This window comes from Sorex araneus, chromosome 9, assembly GCF_027595985.1.
Source record: "Sorex araneus isolate mSorAra2 chromosome 9, mSorAra2.pri, whole genome shotgun sequence".
Taxonomy (NCBI): Eukaryota; Metazoa; Chordata; class Mammalia; order Eulipotyphla; family Soricidae; genus Sorex; species Sorex araneus.
Genome location: NC_073310.1, coordinates 21,161,434 through 21,181,324, shown reverse-complemented (window position 1 = coordinate 21,181,324; position 19,891 = coordinate 21,161,434). Strand labels below are relative to the sequence as shown.

At 39.9% G+C, this 19,891-nt stretch overlaps 1 protein-coding gene across 1 annotated transcript in view; it reads right to left on the bottom strand.

Annotated features, from left to right (window-relative positions):
• Positions 1-519: 519 nt before the first annotated feature.
• The window catches only part of LOC129407054 (uncharacterized), a gene marked incomplete at its 3' end in the record, with an annotated part of 36,381 nt that continues 17,009 nt past the window's right edge, over positions 520-19,891 (bottom strand). Inside the window, 3 exon segments of the mRNA XM_055147159.1 lie at positions 520-788; positions 9,666-9,974; positions 18,970-19,084. Coding sequence (XP_055003134.1) covers positions 520-788; positions 9,666-9,974; positions 18,970-19,084 — 693 coding nt within the window.

The window sequence follows — 19,891 nt, the reverse complement described above, 5'->3', positions numbered from 1 at the left end:
TAATTTCTAAACATTCCATATGATTATGTTATATTAAATGTGTATTAATTTAGAGCAACATGTATACTATATAAAAAGTTTTCAGTGATGTTATAATTACATAAAATATTGTTTTATTCTGTACTCATAATGAGAGTCAACATTGATAGTGATGCTGCATATGGAGGAAATATAATTGATTTTACACCAATAACATTACTTGTGCATGGCTGGTAATTCCTGTGATCAGCTTGTATGCTAAAAAAAAAGAAATAGAGTAAATCCTAACTTAATAAGAAGCCAGGAACTAGGACACCAGTATTTAAGTGAAGGAATTGGTCATGACCTGGAATAACTTTGTTTACTTGAAAGTTTGCAGGAATATTTGTTATTTTTCATCAACAATATAGAGAAGACATAGCAATAGATGACTTTACTAGAAGTGATCTATCTTTTGTTGCTGTAATCAGCAACAAAAGGTGAAGCTTAGCTATGGGTTTATGTCTCACTTCCCCACTTCCATCTGTCACTGTGGAAATGGTTGCTGAACCACAGAGCACAGAAATACTCAGCCTCGTCCTCTTCCTTGGCTCCAGTGATGGTGAGGACTGCCTTGTTTCCAAGCAGGGAGCCAGAGAATCGGGCAGGAACATCAGGATATCTATTACTGGTTCCACCCATTAGACCCCAGGGTTTCTGGTAGGGCTTCTGTTGAACCCAGCTGGCAAGGTGATTGGTGGTGACAGCCCCAGTACTGGAGCCACAGGTGAGTGTAACTGTGCCTCCAGGAGTTGTGGCTAGTGAGGATTCTTGAATCACCACATTCTGAGAAGTGACCCCTGAAAACAGATGTGAGATCAAGGGCTTAGGATAAAACAATAATACAAAGGTGCAGCAGAGTATCCTTTGCCATTTTCTCCCACCAACCCAGAGAATCCCCCTGACCTGTTCAGTGAGCCAGAAATGTGAGCAGGAGAGGAGCCCAGGCCATGGTGGAGACAACCCAAGGCTGTGATTTGTCAGACTCCTCAGCTCAGGACCAGCCTCCAAGCTCTCATTATACCTGCTTCTTTCTGTGGAGGTGGGGCTGTCATGCAAATGAGTTCCTGACGGTCACTCAGCAGTGTGACCATGGCAGAGTTTCTGAGTTGTATCATGTCAGTGACATGTACTAGAGGGCCCTAGGGTCTGGAGCTGCAGCTCATTGCAGGACTTGCTCTCAGAATATGGCACACTGCCCCCCCTAGTGTCCACTGATGAGAAGATTAAGCATTGCTTGTCTTTTTTTCCTTGTTTCCAATTTCTTTTCTCAGATCTGGAGATTTTAGGTCTCTAACAATATAAATTCAGTCTCTGTGATTCCCCAGGCAGGAACCGGATGAATGAGTTTTATGAAAGGGGAATCTGCACACATCAGCATTCTTCTTCTTCTTCTTTATCCTCCTCCACTTTCCTTAGACAACTCTGTTGAGCTGAAGCTCTGAGCTACAGGATTCTTTCCTGTTAATTGCTGCAAGTTCCTGAAAAACTCATGGACTAATGTGGATACTTTGCCATATGGGTAATTGATGATGTCACGTGTAATGCTTCATTGCCACCTGTGCCTTTTACTGCTGAGTACTATTTAGTTCTCAGTTCTTAAATGAAAACTAAACAAAATCTATTGTAGATTAAAGGGAATTTGAAGTCCTTTGAGTCTTGTATGTTCTCGGGATGAGCATCCCAACTCAACCTAAAGTGCTTGAGGGTGCTGCTACTGAACCCCTGGAGTTAGAGGAGTCAAATAATCTCATCTATTGGGTATGAGGCATTCAAGGGGAGACTAGCATTAAGCAAGCTTTTCTTAAAGTTTTTCATTATTTTCCCACATTAAAACTATTGGCACATACCTATTGTACAGCTCCCAAAACTTGACTCTCATTCACAATATTTTAAGTTATATTTCCTGACACTACCAGGAATAGACATGATTTGAAGATTATCATCTCAGCTTCCTCTCCCTGTTTGTATGGCTACATTCCAATATCATGAATTTTTAAAAAAAAATTTCTAAGCCCTCCATTACCTTGGAAATAAATGGCCTTTGACCTCAAAATATTTTACCCATTGCCTAAAGGTGAGGTCACGTCAGCCCATCATTGGTGTGCTATGCTTCGAAGTTACAAAGAGTATACCACTCGCACAGCAGAGCCTGGCAAGCTACTCGTGGCAGATTCAATATGCCAAAAACAGTAACAACAAGTCTCACAATGGAGGTGTTACTGGTGCCCGGTCTAGAAAATCGATGAACAACAGGAAGACAGTGCTACAGGGTTGCTAAAACAAAGTTAAGATTGATGGTAATTCTGGAAGAACTCAGGAAGAGGCCCCAGATTTCTTGATATTATGTGATCCTTGACAGAGTTGATATGATTCAAGCAAGTGTAAGTATATTGAAAACTACTCTGGCTATCTTTTAAGTTGCTTTTATTATTGACAGCATTAAACAGAGTGGCTGTGGGTGTCATAAAAGCAGTAGATAAGAAGCAGCTGGAGCTGACATGGTCAACCAGTCTGTCTAGAGAAAATTTCAGAATTGAAATATCCTCAATATATGCCACTGTGGAGGTGGGGTTGTCATGCAAATAAGTTTCTGAGGGTCACTCAGCAGTGTGACCATGACAGAGTTTCTGAGTTGTTCCAAGTCAGTGCCATACAGTAGAGAGCTCCAAGGTCTGGGGCTGCATTCCATTGCAGATCTTGCTCTGAGGGCATGGCACACTGCCCCCTCTAGTGCCCCTCTAGTGTTCACTATTGCTTGTCTTTTTTCTAGCTTAGAGACATTTGTCAGATCTGGAGTTGTTAGGTCCCAAAGTAGCTAACTTTAGCTTCATGATTTCCCAGGAAGGAACTGTATAGAGGAGTTTTGAGAAGAAGGAGTCTTCATGAATCAGCACTCCTTCCTTCTTGTTACCTACTTTTCTTAGCCATATTGAGCACAGGATCTAAGCAGTATTATTATTCTGTGTTAATTGTTCTCCCCAAACGTGTGAATAATATAAATATTTTGCCGTATGGGTGATTACTTATGTCACGTATGAATGCTTCTCCAGTCCAATTCTGTTTAGAATTTATATCTGAATTGCGTTTAGTTTTCAGTTCTTAAAGCAAAGCATTGATAGATGGGTACTCATATCCATTGTATCCTCTGTGTTCTCCATTTGAGCATCCTATCCCCACTTTCAGTGCTCGAGAATGGGCTGCTGCAACCCTGAGCAGTTAGTTTACTTCTATTTGAAGAAGAGACAGAAACACTATACTGGGTAGGGTTGCTTGGCTTGGTGGAACTCACAGACTATTACTTCAATTTGCCTCACAGACTATTACCTCAACATCAGGTATCCATGCAGCTGAATCTTTGACTTTTGAGATCTCAGCAGAGACCATCAGGCAGCTCTATGTGGCTGCTCCCATTTATGTTTATCCCTGGACATTCATCAGGTCTGGAATGTACCCCTATAGAAAGATGCAAACACACCGGTACAGGACTTCGTGGTTGTACGATTCAGCCTGATCCCTGCCGTCAGTCCACAACATTTCTCCGTAGAAGGGATGCCCACTCTCACCAATTCTCTTCAATATAGTACTGGAAGTACTTGCGATAGCCATTAGACAAGAAAAAGAGATTAAGGGCATCCAGATAGGGAAGGAAGAAATCAAACTCTCACTATTTGCAGATGATATGATACTAGATCTAGAGAAGCCCAAAACCTCTACTAAGAAACTCTTAGAAACAATAGACTTATACAGTAAAGTTGCAGGCTACAAAATCAATACCCAAAAATCCATGGCCTTCCTATATACAAACAATGAGGCAGAGGAAAGGGACATGAAAAAAAGCAATCCCAGTCACAATCGTACCCTAGAAAATCAAGTACCTCGGAATCAGCTTAACCAAGGAAGTAAAAGACCTCTACAAAGAAAATTATAAAACGCTACTCCATGATATAAAAGAGGGCATGAGGAAATGGAAACATATACTTTGCTCATGGACAGGGAGAATCAATATTGTCAAAATGGCAATACTCCCCAAAGCATTATACAGATTCAACGCGATCCCTATAAGGATACCCATGACATTCTTCAAAGAAACAGATCAAGCAATCCTAAAATTCATATGGAACAACAAACGCCCATGGATAGCTAAAACAATTCTTGGGAAAAAGACGATGGGAGGCATCAACCTCCCCAAACTCAAACTTTACTACAAAGCGGTAACAATTAAAACAGCATGGTACTGGAACAAATGCAGACCTGCAGACCAATGGAACAGGGTGGAATATGCCTACACATAACCCCAAATGTATGATCATCTAATCTTTGATAAGGGAGCAAGAGATGTGAAGTAGAGCAAGGAAAGCCTCTTTAACAAATGGTGCTGGCACAACTGGACAACCACATGTAAAAGAATGGGCTTAGACCTCGACCTGACACCATGCACATAAATCAGATCAAAATGGATTAAAGACCTCAACATCAGACCACAAACCGTAAGGTACATTGAAGACAAGGTTGGCAAAACCCTCCACGATATTGAAGATAAAGGTATCTTCAAAGATGATATGCAACTGGCCAACCAAGTGGAATCAGAGATCAACAAATGAAACTACATTAAACTAAAAAGCTTCTGCACCACAAAAGATACAGTGACCAGAATACAAAGACTATCTACAGAATGGGAAAGGGTATTTACACAATACCCATCAGATAAGGGGTTAATATCAATGGTATATCAAGCACTGGTTGAACTCTACGAGAAGAAAACATCCAACCCCATCAGAAAATGGGGCGAAGAAATGAACAGAAACTTTCCCAAGGAAGAAATACGAATGGCCAAAGGCACAGGAAAAAGTGCTCTACACACTACAGAGACTAGCACACATCCAAAAGAACAAAAGCAACCACTGTTGGAGAGGATGTGGGGAGAAAGGGACCCTTCTACACTGCTGGTGGGAATGCCGACTGGTTCAGCCCTTTTGGAAAACAATATGGACGATTCTCAAAAAATTAGAAATTGAGCTCCCATTTGACCCAGAAATACCACTGCTGGGAATATATCCCAGAGAAGCAAAAAAATATAGTCGAAATGACGTCTGCACTTATATGTTCATCGCAGCACTGTTTACAATAGCCAGAATCTGGAAAAAACCCAGTGCCCTAGAACAGATGACTGGTAGAAGAAACTTTGGTACATCTATACAATGGAATACTATGCAGCTGTTAGAAAAAAGGAGGTCATGAACTTTGCATATAAGTGGATAGGCATGGAAAGTATCATGCTAAGTGAAATTATTCAGAAAGAGAGAGACAGACATAGAGAGATTGCACTCATCTGTGGAATATAGAATAACAGAGTAGGAGACTAATGCCCAAGACTAGTAGAAATAAGTACCAGGAGGCTGACTCCATGGTTTGGAGGCTGGCCTCACATTCTGGGGAGAGGGGAACTCAGAGAAGGGATCACAAAGTATAATGTGGTCAGAGGCCATGTGGGGGAAGGGTGATGCGGGCTGAATGTAGACTAGAGACTGAACACAGTGGCCATTCAACACCTTTATTGTGAACCAGAACACCTAATTAGAGAGAGAGAACAAAAGGGAATACCCTGCCACAGTGGCAGGGTGGCGTGGGGGGAGATGGGATGGGGGAGGGTAGGAGGGTTGCTGGGTTTACTGGTAGTGGAGAATGGGCACTGGTGAAGGGATGGGTTCTCAAACTTTGTATGAGGGAAACAAAAGCGCAAAGATGAGTAAATCTGTAACTGTACCCTCACGGTGATTCACTCATTAAAAATAAATAAAGGAAAAAATTAGAGCTCTCAAAAGATAATAACAAAAAGAAGTATGACATATCACCAATTTTTAAGGTTTCCTCAGGACCTCGGCAAATCTTAATGCTCCACTCGGACTCTTTTGGCTTTCTTGTTTATTGAGTGGTCATATATGAGCCCCTGTTTTTTCATACCATATGCTCTTAGATAAAAAAATTTGTCATAGGTCCTCCTGTGCAGGACACCAGATTCTCCTTTGTTATTCATCAGTTGTCAGAGATGAAGAAGTGTATCTCCAACATTAAAAATATTGTTTCAAGCATATTTGAACTGAAAATATTTTGCTTTTAGTTTTACTAATTGAGCATGAGACTGTGTTTTTAAATGTTACTTTGAAAATGATGTGGAAAATCTTTTGCCAATGAGAAGGAAGTGATGTCTAAGCATCTAGGCGTGGTGAGACACAAGTGCGCGGACACAGTGGACAGAACATGCTCTCACATGTACCACATGTCTTATTTGTATACTCAGTCTTCCCCCCGAGCATGACTTTTAGTATAATAAAGGTTTGCTGAAAGAAAAGGTGATGATTGATGGTCATTCTGGGAGAAATCTGGAAGAGATTATCAATTTATTGATATTTTGGGATCCTGACAGAGTTGATGTGATTCAAGCAACTGAAACTACACTGAAAGCTGCTCTGTCTATCTTCTGAGTTGCTTTACTTTATTCTGTTAAACATAGAGTGTCTGTGAGTGCCATTAATGCAGTAGATAAGAAGGCAGCTGGACTGACATGGACACCCAGTCTGTTTAGAGAAAAGGTCAAAAGGCTACCTGAAATATCCTCAATATATGCCATTGCAATCTATCCAACAGGGAAAGAATGATCTCACAACTGTTTGTCTCAACCCATTGCTTAAGTTTATAGTCAAAATGTAATGAACCAATGGATCATGAAGCCTTCAGCAGAAAAATAGTAGACGAGTAATTATGCTACATGTTTTGTCCAATATCTCAATGGATTTATTAATGAAATGAAATTTCAGTTCTGAAAAGTGACCCAATGGTTGGAGGAGCAAGGGCCCATAGTGAAAGACTGTGGAAGACTTTGAAACAGGTCACAGTAAGCGTAAATATATTATTGATGTCTCTCCAGGCTACCTTGATTTGCAAGGAGGTAAGTTGCATCTCGAATCCCAGTGAGGTGTATATCTATAGAGAAAAGAGACACCAGAGAGCAGACTCCATAGTTCAGCACTAGAGTGGAAACAGATATTCGCCAACAATGGTGGAAACGAAACCTCCAGCAAATAGCCAGTGAGTCAATACTAAAAGGGACAATAACACAAATCCCTGCTTTAGGAGATACCTATAGCCTTAGGATCCATCTATGTGTATGTTAGCATGGAGCTTATCCAGGATGGTGACTTACAATTTATCTTTTGATCCCCAGGGGAGGCAGGTGGAGTTTAAGCTGGTGGAGATAAATTTAGAATTTATCTTGGGGCCGGAGCAATAGCCCAGTGGGTAGTGCGTTTGCCTTGCAAGCGGCTGACCCTGGTTCGATCCCCGGCATCCCATATGGTCCCCCAAGAACGCCAGGAGTAATTCCTGAGTGCAAAGCCAGGAGTAACCCCTGAGCATCACTGGGTGTGACCCAAAAAAAGCAAAAAAAAAAAAAAAGAATTTACCTAATCCACAAGCTCTACTGTGGCCTACTCAAAAGAAAAGCACATCTTTGCATCAAGCCTATTGTTAAACAAATCACAAATCACGTGTTGTATCCATGTCCACACTCATTACTGAGACTATATTCATCCACAGTGATTCCTGTTCTTCAAAGGTTAGAACAGCATTTTTTAACAACCATTCAATGGACGTGTCCACAGGTATAGAAAGATTTAATCCACCAGTTTACTACACTGGTAATAAATGGACAGTTCTGATAGGTCATATATCTGTTTGCAGCAGAGGTGCTAGTTCAAGGGTGTAAAAACAGTTACAAACACTGATCTAAAATACTAAAGTAAATTCAACATCAAAAACACACAAAAAAATGTGATAAGGACTGGAGTAATAGTACAGTTGGTCGGGGGTTTGCCTTAGATGTCCCCAAACTGAATTTCATCTTCAGCATCACATCTGGTCCCCAGAGAACTGCCAAGAGTAATTCCTGAGTGAAAAGCCAGGAGTAACCCTTGAGCATAGCTGGCTGTGACGCCTTTTCCTCCCTGAAAAACCCACAAAAATACGATATCTATAGACTATATTCAGTTTTTTTTTTTAGATTTCACAGAGAATCTCTTCACTGTGATTGCTTTTGAGTCTGTTGCTGACAATCTTATATGTGTATCTCCTAGATCTCTTCCTGTTGAAACCCTCTAAAAGACCTGGCAACAGAACCTTCAGATCAGGACCAGACCAAAGATGAGTGATTACTGATAACCTGAAGTGCTGGGAAAGCATAGACCATAGAGCTGCCTAGGGAGAGGGAGGCTGCAGAGCTCACTCTCATCCCTCAACTCAGAATTTATGCTACTCTCCCCTAGAGACCTCTCTACTCGTTTGATTTCATCCTTGCGATGACAATACACCTCTAATCAAGACATGTTCAGGAGTGTCCATATATAAGGCAAACTCAACATTATGAGTAAATATCCTTAGTCTAACACTTCAGTCTATAAATTCCACATAAAGCCTAAAAAGCAAGTCAAGAAAATACAGTAATCCAACTCGACACATAATAGTGATATAGGCAGATAGGGATGATGGTAGTAAATTTCCTGGGAAGTAATAGCTCTCAAGTTGCAAAGACCAACCTTGAAGAAAACAGGAACTAAGACCTGATAAGACCCTCACCTGGCTCCAGCAATGGACCCTGAGGAGGCTGACACCCCTTGACAGAAGCTCCATCAGGAGTAAAAGGCCAGAAAGGAATTTCAAAGAAGTCCATCACCACTCCCAAATCTACCCCATTTGACAACCTCCTTAACAATGGACTTTGACCTAGGTGAAGCCCCACATGGGGGGCAAGTTGGAGAAACTCTGTAAAAGCCACCTTAAACAAAGGAGGGGCGCACATATGCTGCCCAAACTCATGTGCTGATTGTGCCCTGGCGGCCAGGCACATGTGTTACCTGAGCACATGTTTTGCCCCAGTACATGTGTTGCCAGCATCTCCTCACTTGAGATGTGTGCTTTCATGTTTTCATGTCTAATACTGGCATGTGTGTAGAGGCTCCCTCTGCCCTTGGAGAAGCCTGGTTTCTCTCTTGAGCACATTACTTGGTGCTCTCTCCACTTTCTCTCCCCTGTTCCTTTCAAAACCTCCAAATATAATCTGCTTTACTTCACTGCTTGTCTACTTCTGAAGTTCTTTTCTGCGTGGAGAGACAGAAACCCAATAACCCTGGGTCCTGGGTGGCAGAGGGAGAAGGGGGGAAAGTGACTGTCACTGATGGTCACTATCCATACTGGTTCCAGCAGAAATCTGGTCAAACTCCCAGAGCAATGATTTATGTTACAATAAGCAATATGAAGCAAATTTGTTTGTGCCTGCTAAGAGGGCAAGCTCGAGTGGTGGGTTGGACATATTGGTGGAGGGAAAAACACACTGATGGTGGGATTGGCGTTGGAACATTGAATGCCTGAAATAACTGTATTACGAACAACTTGCCAAATCACAACTCATGATAAAGAATAAAATTTTAAATTAAAAGATTAGTGAAAATTCAAAGAATATTTCAAATGTTATAGAGTTGAGTAAAGCTTTAAATGCATAGAGATTTACAGCAACTATATAGCACGATTACTCATAGACCCAAGGTAACAAGGGCAGCTAATTTATGTACTGGTACCACATCTAAATTTGTCACTGTGTCAAGCATTACTGTATAACAGCCAACAATAGTATTCAGCCTCATCCTCTGATTGGACCCCTGAGATTGTGAGGGCAGCTTTGTCCCCAAGGATGGAACCTGAGAACCTGGCTGTAGTCCAGGAGTGTTTTTTGTTTGTGTCATAAATCATTGTTTTGGGGGCTTGACCAGACTTCTGCTGGAACCAGTGTGGATAGTGACCATCAGTGACTGCTCCAGTGCTGGAAGCACATGTGATAAGGACTGTCCCTCCTGGGTTCACAGTCAGTGAAGTTTCCTGAGTCACCACAGCCTGAGAACTGGACCCTGAAATGGAAACAGAAGCACATCAGGAATGAAAATGGAAATCAGAGAAATTCCCTAAATGTTGGTCACTTGAATCTCCATGAACCTGGGCAGTGAGTAAGGACAAGAAGGACGAGGAGGAAGAGAAGACTCCTGCTCATGGTGCAGACTCTCAAGGACATCGTGGCCTCACAGCTGACACAGGACTTTGGCGCCTCTTTTATGTCCCTCTGACCTGGAGGAAGGGTTTGTGTTGGTTGTGCATGCTGCAAATCTCAGCCATTTAGCATAAATCCCCTCCCCCATTTCTGTGTCTCAGTGAAGAACTAGCTCTTCAGTGAAGGGGAAACTTGGGCTAGCTTTGAGCTAGGATAGTCCCTTGGGAGGAAGCACCTGTTGGCACTTCTTCAGTCTGAACTTGCTGCAGGCCTTGTTCACTTCAAAAGCATCAATGCCCCCTGTTGATATCTCAAGATAATGTTTAGTGTATTTTAATTATTCAGAGCAAAGAGTTTTTTTATGTGTTTTTTAATTTTTAAAATGATACTTTTTGCCATGTAAAATCAAATTCTTAAAGTTTTCTTTTTTAAAATTTATTTATTTTTATTAAATCACGTGTAAAGTTGCAAAACTCCCCCCAACTCCCCAACCCCCAGCCTCCCTCCCCGACTGTGTAGCTGATAAATTTTACTTTACTTCCTCTTTACTTTGGTTACATTAAATATTTCAACAAAAAAACTCATTATTTTTTGGAGTTTCCCCCCCGCCAAAGTCAGACCTGCTGGAAAGGAAGCATTTGATAATTTGTTTTCCATTGCTGAGAATCAAGTTTTAATTTTGCTTTTGTTTTTAAATAGAAGTCATTCAAAATATTGTTAGGGATCAACTCAGTACCCTTCCAATACTCTCTAGTACCATTACTCTGACTCAATCTTTGCTACTCCTTGTTGATACTTCTTTACTTCTTTTCAATATCCTCCTCAAAGTTTCGATTCTGCCTTACACCCATTTAGCAATTATCACTTAGGTAATTTTCCCTTTTTTTGTATTCATAACTCACTTTATTTCAGAAATATTTTTATTGGTTTTAGGTGTCCATCAAGGTGACATCATGTTTAATGTTAAAAATTTTTGTCTTAGGGTTGAGCTATAGTTCAGTGGGGAAAGTACCTCCCTTGCATGTGAGTGATCAGGGTTCAATGCCAACATCTCATATGATCTCCCAAGCTTACTAGAAGTGATCTCTGAGAACACAGTCAGTAGTAAGCCATGAGTATTTCCTGGAAAAAAAAGTTTTACAGGCTATTATGAGATTGTTTGCAGTACAAATATTAGGCCTGGCAAATCTTAAAAACAGGCCCAGGAAAAAGAATATATTTTTTTCTTTTCCTTATGTGTTTGTGATGGGGATTCTTTCTTTCTGTAAGAATTTTACATTTACAGAAAAATTCAATAATTTTATAGAGCTGTCTTATATACGTTTTCTATTTAACTATAATTAGGTATTATGTTAATCTTGATCATTTGGTTATTGGGTATAGACTTTAGTTGTTGTTAAGATTTCTCCATCTTTTCATTTTCAAATAGTTGTCAGTACATTAAATCATTATATTGTATGGTGGTATCTAATTCATTTTTTACTTTATAATTTACTAATTATATAGGGCATAAGTTTTTGTGTTAAATTCTTATCTTATACTGTGAATATCTAGACATATTTTAAAAGGTCAATTCATATTTTATTGCCTTACTTTTCATATGGACTTTTAAGTGGATGTGTATTTCGTGTTTATTTATTATTGGTCTACTATGGAGAATTTGGCAAAAGAATCTGAACGATATTCTGCATTTGGTTCATTTGTCTTTTTGTTAGTATTAATCTTTGTGATTATTCAGAAGAAATCAGAAACAATTTCATTTTCAGGCAATTAGATTCAGGTTTTTCAGTCAGTTAAATCATCACATTAGGTATGAGTGATTTTTTTTCTGAGTTGATCAGCAAATGTGTTCCTGAATTATCCTGTATGTGTTATCTTAAACCACAATCTTTCTCCTTGAATTGGCCATTATGTAAGCTTTTATTATAAATTGGGATGGGAAAAATAATATTAATCTGCAGTGACCACCAGGGTTGAACACAGAAAACATTTCTGCTCTTTCCTACTTGGAGTCTTGAGGAACAAAGGCCCCTTTTGGATGTGTTGGAGGCCAACCTCCAAACAAGAATAAATTTTTCTTAGAACGGGAAAGACTGAACCGAAGTTGTGTGTCTCCGCTTCCTACCTATACTTCTCACTCACCCTCTGATAAAAGAACAGGTGTCCTATATACAGTGATGACTCCAAGGTTACCACAGTCTGAGAATATGTATCTAAAACAGAATACCCCGAGACCCCAAGGATATAGAATCCACTCCCCTGATTAAACCATTTGAGGGAAAGCTGAGTAAAAGCTCTCTATAATATAATGGAGATACTGATAGATGTGGTCTTCTTCATTTTCTGGCTTGTGTCGGGTGTCCTGGGAACTTTTCATTTCCCAGAGTCCCAGAGAAGAAGGCACTTCATGCAAATCAGTTTCATTTCTCTTTATTTCCCAGTGTAACTCTGATATCTCCTGAAGGAGATCTTGAAAGAGGCAGATAGTGAGACCTCACACAGACAGTGACTATAGAGTAACAGATACTGAGTGATGTGGGTTGATATACGTCAACTATGTCTACCCCCATGTGGAGACCTCAGTCCTATATTTTTCTCTAGAAAATCTTGGAGCTGAAAGATAATTTTTGGGAGAACTTTCTTACCCAGTCAGTAATCTATAATTTTCATCTTTTTGAACTCTCGGGCCACTTCAGTAAACTCGCTGTTCTGTGAATACTTTCAAACTCGTCTCCTCCAGCACAGGTCCAATTAGGAAATCTCAGAACAAGTATCTGGGTGTGACTGAACAGGGCTAAGGTGGGAGGACTAGAGCTGAAGATATGACTCACAGAGTTTCACTAACGTATAAGACATCACAACTCCCATTTGCTCTAAGAAAATATAATTATATGGGGTTACTCCAATTTATCTTCAGATTTTTTTTGAGAAGACACAAAACACTATAAAATGGGATTTATCCCCCAAAGTGGCATATTAAAATAAGAAATAAAAATTTCTATTGATAAGAAAAACAAACAAGCAAAAATAGGCAGAAATACAGTGTCTAGGCTCTTTGGGTTGATCAACAGAACACTTTTAGTACCGTGTCCACTAATATTATCTATGGGTCAGAAGGAATGGAGAGGACCAAGGTGTATTTTAGAGGTAACGAAATAGGTAGAGATGTTACTGCTTTCCAGAACTGGTGAAGTTAACTCACATGTTTACTTTAATCATATCCTGAAGGAAAAACATGATCTACTTTGTAATTCCAAACTGTAAATACATTTTTAATAAGGCAAGACATGTAGTGATAATGATGAGAAATGAAAGCCAATGCACATAAGATTAATGAAATATGCATTGGCTTTCTTTCATTTCTCATCATTATCACTATACATCTTGCCTTATACAAAAATGATTCTAATTATATATTTATGCCTTTTAATGAAATCCAGGCCTGAAACAGTGTATCTACTTTACTACTGCCCTGTGCACTGTTCCCCTTGCTCAGGGTCATAACAGGTCACCTCTTGGTGTCCTCCTCATGACTTGACCTGGGGTGTATTCTCTGTATTCCACTGGGTTTCCTCAGAAGAAATTTTTCCAGCATGTTCTCTGGGGTCTTTGGTAGTTAGCACTCAGGTGCTGTCTCTCAAACAAACTCCTCTCTGATCATGACGTTGTGCCCTATGTTCCAATTCTGTATTTTTAACAGTCTTCACTATTCTGATATGTGACTTGCAAATGTCTTCTCCCATTCCCTAGATTGTCTCTGCTTCCTGTTAAATGTTTCAGTCTTCAGTGCAGAAACTTGTTTGTTGTACTCGGAGACCACACATGGCGGTGTTTAGGGGCTACTGGTAAGTTTGGAGGCTGTTCCCAGAGTTTCTAGGGGATCATGCAGTGACAAGGATTGATCCCTGGCCTCCCAAATGCAAAACATTCTTTGTGTGGTCTCAGTCTTCTGAGCGCTCACTCCAGTCCCAGCAATATTTTATCATAATATAGTCCCACTGGTTATTTTGGGATTCATTGATTCAAGTGGTGACATCATATCTAAAAAATTATTACTAAGATAATTGTTATGAGGATTTTGTTTTCTAGAATCTCTCTTTTGTTAAGATCTAATGCTTAAATAATTAAATCATTTTGAGTTTTTCTCTTATGTGACTTAAGATAGAATTCAGTTTCCTCCAATGTTTATATGAATTTCTGTAACATTATTTGTTGAAGATAATATCCCACTCCCACTCCCCACTGTGTTTTCTTGATCACTTGAATATAAGTGTTTGGGTGATTTTCTGACCTCTTATTCCTGTGCCTATGATCTACATGTGTATTTAAATGGTGGCCTGGCACCACATTACAAAGTGTACCTTAATAATCTCTTTTGAAACCAAGAGTGACAGATCCACCTTTTAAATTTTCTCACCTTAGTTTTTGCTGAATTCAGTATTTTGCATTCCAGTGTTCATGTGGTATCTCACTCCCAGGAGTCCCTTTCTATGACAGTTGTAGGGATAAATATTCAACGTGCTAGCAAACCCAGAAATCTGCTACAGATGGAAAAATGTGTTGGGTCAACTCTTACAGAATATAAGATAATTGAGCTGTTTGCAAGATTTGGACATTCAGGGGATTGTGATGATGGAAATTTATGGGGGAAAATAAAGTTCACCTGAGGTGTATTCAAAAGTCAGCATGTCAGCAAATATTTGAAAAATCATTAAAAGAATTTTGAATTTGATAGCCTCAAATATCGCACAATATTTTTTAAATTTTATTTTATTTATACATTTATTTTTAATTTTTTAAAATTTTATTGAATCACAGTGAAATAGTTGCAAGCTTTCATGTTTGGGTTACAATCTCACAATGATCAAACACCCATCCCTCCACCAGAAATATCCCCAGTATTCCCCACCACAAATATCCCCAGTATATCCCCCTTTCCCACCCTCCCCCTGCATCTATGGCAGATAATATTTCCCATACTCTCTCTTTAATTTTGGGCATTATAACTTGCAACATAGACACTGAGAGGTCATCATGTTTGTTCCATTATCTACTTTCGGCATGCATCTCCCATCCCAACTGGTTCCTCCAGCTATCATTTTCTTAGTGATCCCTTCTCTCTTCCATCTGCCTTCTCCCCTCCACTCATGAAGCAGACTTCCAGCTATGGGACAATCTCCCTGGCCCTTGTATCTACTGTCCTTGGGTGCCAGCCTCATGTGATGCTACACTCCACAAATGAGTGCAGTCCCTCTATGTCTGTCCCTCTTTTTCTGACTCATTTCACTTGACATGATACTCTCCATGTTTATCCATTTATAAGCAAATTTCATGACTTCATCTCTCCTAACAACTGCATAGTATTCCATTGTGTAGATGTACAAAGGTTTCTTTAACCAGTCATCTGTTTTAGGGCACTTGGATTGTTTCCATATTTTGGCTATTGTGAACAGTGCTGTAATGAATATGTAGGTACAGATGTTATTTCTACTTTATCACATAATAATTTAGTAAGAACACATAGCCTTGGTAGACTACCTTCACTGACTACTATGTATTTCAATATGATTTGAAGAGGGGTCTGGTCTCTGAGGTGTCTTTGTATTGTGTTTGGGATTTAAATTTGATCAGGATTTTCCCTTAGTTGTCTCAATTTTTTTTTTTTGCTTTTTGGGTCACACGCAGTGATGCTCAGGGGTCACTCCTGGCTCTGCACTCAGGGATTACTCTGGCAGTACTCAGGGGTCCATATTGGATGCTGGGAATCAAACCCGGTTCAGACGAGTGCAAGGCAAATGCTATTTGCTATTTGATATTGCTCCAGCCCACAAATATTATTTTAAGTACATTTTATTTCCTATTTCCAATTTAAGTCTATGTATTTCATTTTCAAATGATATAAATATGGCATATTCATGTCAATTTCTGGTTCTGTGGAAAGAGGAAGCAGAGTTCCTCATTTCATTTTATAATGATTTCAAGATTGTTTGAAAGGAACATATTATACCTGACATTTTTATTTGATGTTTATTTTTGTTCATTTGGCCAGATCCTGTTGTTTCAGGATGTGAGGATTGACACTACCCTGTCCTCCCTATGGGGCAGCTAATGAGGAAGCAAGCACTTTGATTCTACGGTTGCACATTTTCCCAGTATGGGAATTGTTCTTGCTTTCTTTCCCCTTTATGATTTGAACACTTTTGTTTAATTTTTTAAAATTAATTTTTAAATTTTATTTTTATAAAGTTGTTCATAATAGTTATTTTTCTGTTTGTTTTTTTATTTTATTTTTTTAATTGAATCACCATGTGGAAAGTTACAAAGCTTTCAGGTTTAAGTCTCAGTTATACAATGCCCAAAAACCCATCCCTTCACCAGTGCAAATATTCCACCACCAAGAACCACAGTATACCTCCCCCCACCCCCCTCCCCAGGCCCCCACCCCGCCTGTGTAACTGATAAATTTCATTTTTCTTTCACTTTACTTTGATTACCTTCAATATTTCAACAAAAAACTCACTATTATTGTTTGGAGTTTCTCTCCCCCAAAGTCGGACCTGCTGAAAAGGAAAAATTTGATAATTTGTTTTCCATTGCTGAGAATGAACAGATATGAGGTCGAGCAACTGCACAGCTTCGGATTTCTATATTTTAGTATTTTAGTAACTAAATCCACAGAAATTTCTGCCAGAAATTACATCATTGCAAGCTCGTACCTCTCTGCTACTTTATATTCCACATATGAGTGCAATCTTTCTATGTCTGTCTCTTTCTTTCTGATTCATTTCACTCAACATGATATTTTCGATGTTGATCCATTTATATGCAAATTTCATGACTCCATCTTTTCTAACAGCTGCATGGTATTCCACTGTGTAGATGTACCAAAGTTTCTTTAACCAGTCATCTGTTTTAGGGCACTCTGGTTTTTTCCAGATTGTGGCTATTGTAAACAGTGCTGCAATGAACATAGAAATGCAGATGTCATTTCTACTATACCTTTTTGCCTCTTCAGGATATATTCCCAGGAGTGGTATTGCTGGGTCAAATGGAAGCTCAATTTCTAATTTTTTGAGAATCGTCCATATTGTTTTCCAAAAGGGCTGAACCAGCCGGCATTCCCACCAGCAGTGTTCACAATATTTAAATACAACACCAATCCTATCATCATTACACCTTTCCACCACATTTCCATCATGAACCCCAAACCCTGCCTAAGGCAGAATCAAAATAGTTTACTTTGTATAGCTTGTTATGAATAACCTGCTAAAAATGAGACCAAAAAAAGTTTCTGAGAGGAAAGTGTGTGAAGATTGTTGTATTTCACCCAGAAGCCATTAAGCCCTTCTATAAGACATTACTAACATGATGTTAAAGGTTGAACTTATGTGCTTACACGCACACACACACACACACACACATATGTACATATCATTCTCCTACCTCCATTCCCAACTTTCTTGACATTCTAAGTTATATGATTCTGTGCCAAAGGTTGGCCTTGGTGACTTTTTCAATGAACACTCTTGGAACTAACTGCGTAATGTAGAAGTAGAGGTATTTTTAAAATATCACTGTTTATAAACATCACCTGGAGTGCTGGTTGAAATAGATCTTTGTGCCCCAACAGAAGTTTGTGACTCAGGAGGCTGAGTTAGCTGAAATTTCCATTAAATTTCCAGTAACATTCCCATTTCAATGCTAAAGGAAATACTAATTTCACCTGCCTGTGTAGTTAATAAAAATCAATATGACAGTACTGTTTGAATTAGAAGACTTTTAGTAAGTTGGTTGTTCCCTGAGTCTCACTGTGGGTTACATAGTTTGAAGTTGTTCTTTCTCACCATCATTATAGGAAGGAGAGGAGAGAGCGAACAGGCTTAGGAGTCACCTTAGAAAAATGGACACACCTTGAAGAGAATAAATGAAGCATATTGATGAACACCCCATTAAGATCTAGCTGCCTCCACTTCCCTGTGTGTTTGCATTTTGTCTTTTCTCTTTCCTCCATTAAATGATGAGACCTTGTGAACATCTGAAGATTTTGGTTGCACTTCTCCCTGGTTTCACATCACTGTGTAAGTGCCACTGCTCAGGTACAGAAAACAATAATACTCAGCTTCATCCTCTGTAAGAGCCCTCGTGATGGTGAGGACAGCTTTGTTCCCAGAGATGGATCCAGAGAAGCGATCAGGGATCCCAGAGGGTCGGTTATTTGTGCTATCTATAATACCACGGGGAGCATGGCCTGGTATCTGCTGGTACCAATTTGGGTAGTTACTTGTAGAGACTGACCCTGTGCTGAGGCCACAAGTGATGGTGGCAGTCTCTCCTGGCAATACAGAAAGTGACGGCTCCTGGATCACCACTGTCTGGGAATCCACCCCTGCAAATGACAGGAGAGAGACAATCACATAAGATGATGGTTGTCCTGCATCCCTGCCACATGGCCACCTCCCCTTCTCCCCACCAGGATGCAGAGTCCTTTCTTCTAACCTGACTCATAGGAGAGGAGACTGAGCAGAAGAATCATCCAGGCCATGGTGGGAAACTCACAGGATGTGACCTCCTCAGCCTCCTGAGTTGGTGTGTGGAGCCCTGGGGCCTTTTCATGCATTTCAACACATCAGAGGGCACAGGGCTTCATGCAAATAAGGGTTCTCATTCTCCACCTGCTCAGTGTTACCATGATGCCCCCTGGAGGAAATTTCGACAGTTAGAAGATGCAACCTCACACAAAGAAGAGGCAGCACAATGATTAATACACTGAGAGACCGTCCCGCATCAGTTTCCACCATCCCCGGGGACATTGATACTGTATTTATTCTCTAGAAGTTTTTGGCTGTGCAAAATCTTACCTTGCCCCCACTCCCCTTCACCCCAGTCATCGAGTCTCCAGTGGTAATGCATTCTTTTGAGCACTCTAACCTCCTCCTTCTTGAATGGGTAGCAAGTCTTCCTACCGTGCTTGTCCTTAGGAAATCGCAGAGACCATTTATGGGGTGTGAAGAGACATGGTTTCCCCTGGACATAATTCTGAGCCTTGTTCAGAAGCAATGATGGAGAATGAGAGTGTAGGTGGAACACCCCAAGTTTCACTGCCTGATTTGGACTGATATCTCCCTTGTAATCCTGATAACAAGCCAGGATTACACGGACCAGCTTCAATGTACAGCAGATTTTGAGACAATGGTTTAAATGTTTCATCATTAAATTATGGCATTTATTTTAACAGCAGACATAAGAAAGGTGAAAAATCATTCCTATCTTCAGAAAAACAAATGGCATAACACCCTGCTGATGTGAATTGTGGAGGCACCGTAATCTCTTGTTCCAATAATAATCTCTGGAGAAGATGAAACAAGTTAGAGGGGACTTCCAATTTAGCAAAGGCAATGGGATGGTCAAAGTTAGCCATCATTAACCTCACGTTGGTTTTGTCATGTTGAAAAATAATGTAATTTGACTTGTGCTCTTAGTTTTTGGACCACATCCAGTGGTGCTCAGGGCTTGCTTCTGTCTCTATACTCAGATATTGCTCCTGGCAGTGCTGTAAGATCATATATGGTGCCAGGGATTGAACCAGTTCGATCATGTGTGAAGCAAGCCCTTTTACCTCTGTACTAACTCTCTGATTTTCAAATTAATGTTTTTAAATTAAAATCGTTAATCTGATTAATAACAAATGCATGGTTACTTTCTTATCATCTGTGCTTGATTCTCAAGTCATCACTAGACAGATTAAATCCAATTAGCTATTTTAGTTACAGAAAAATGTAT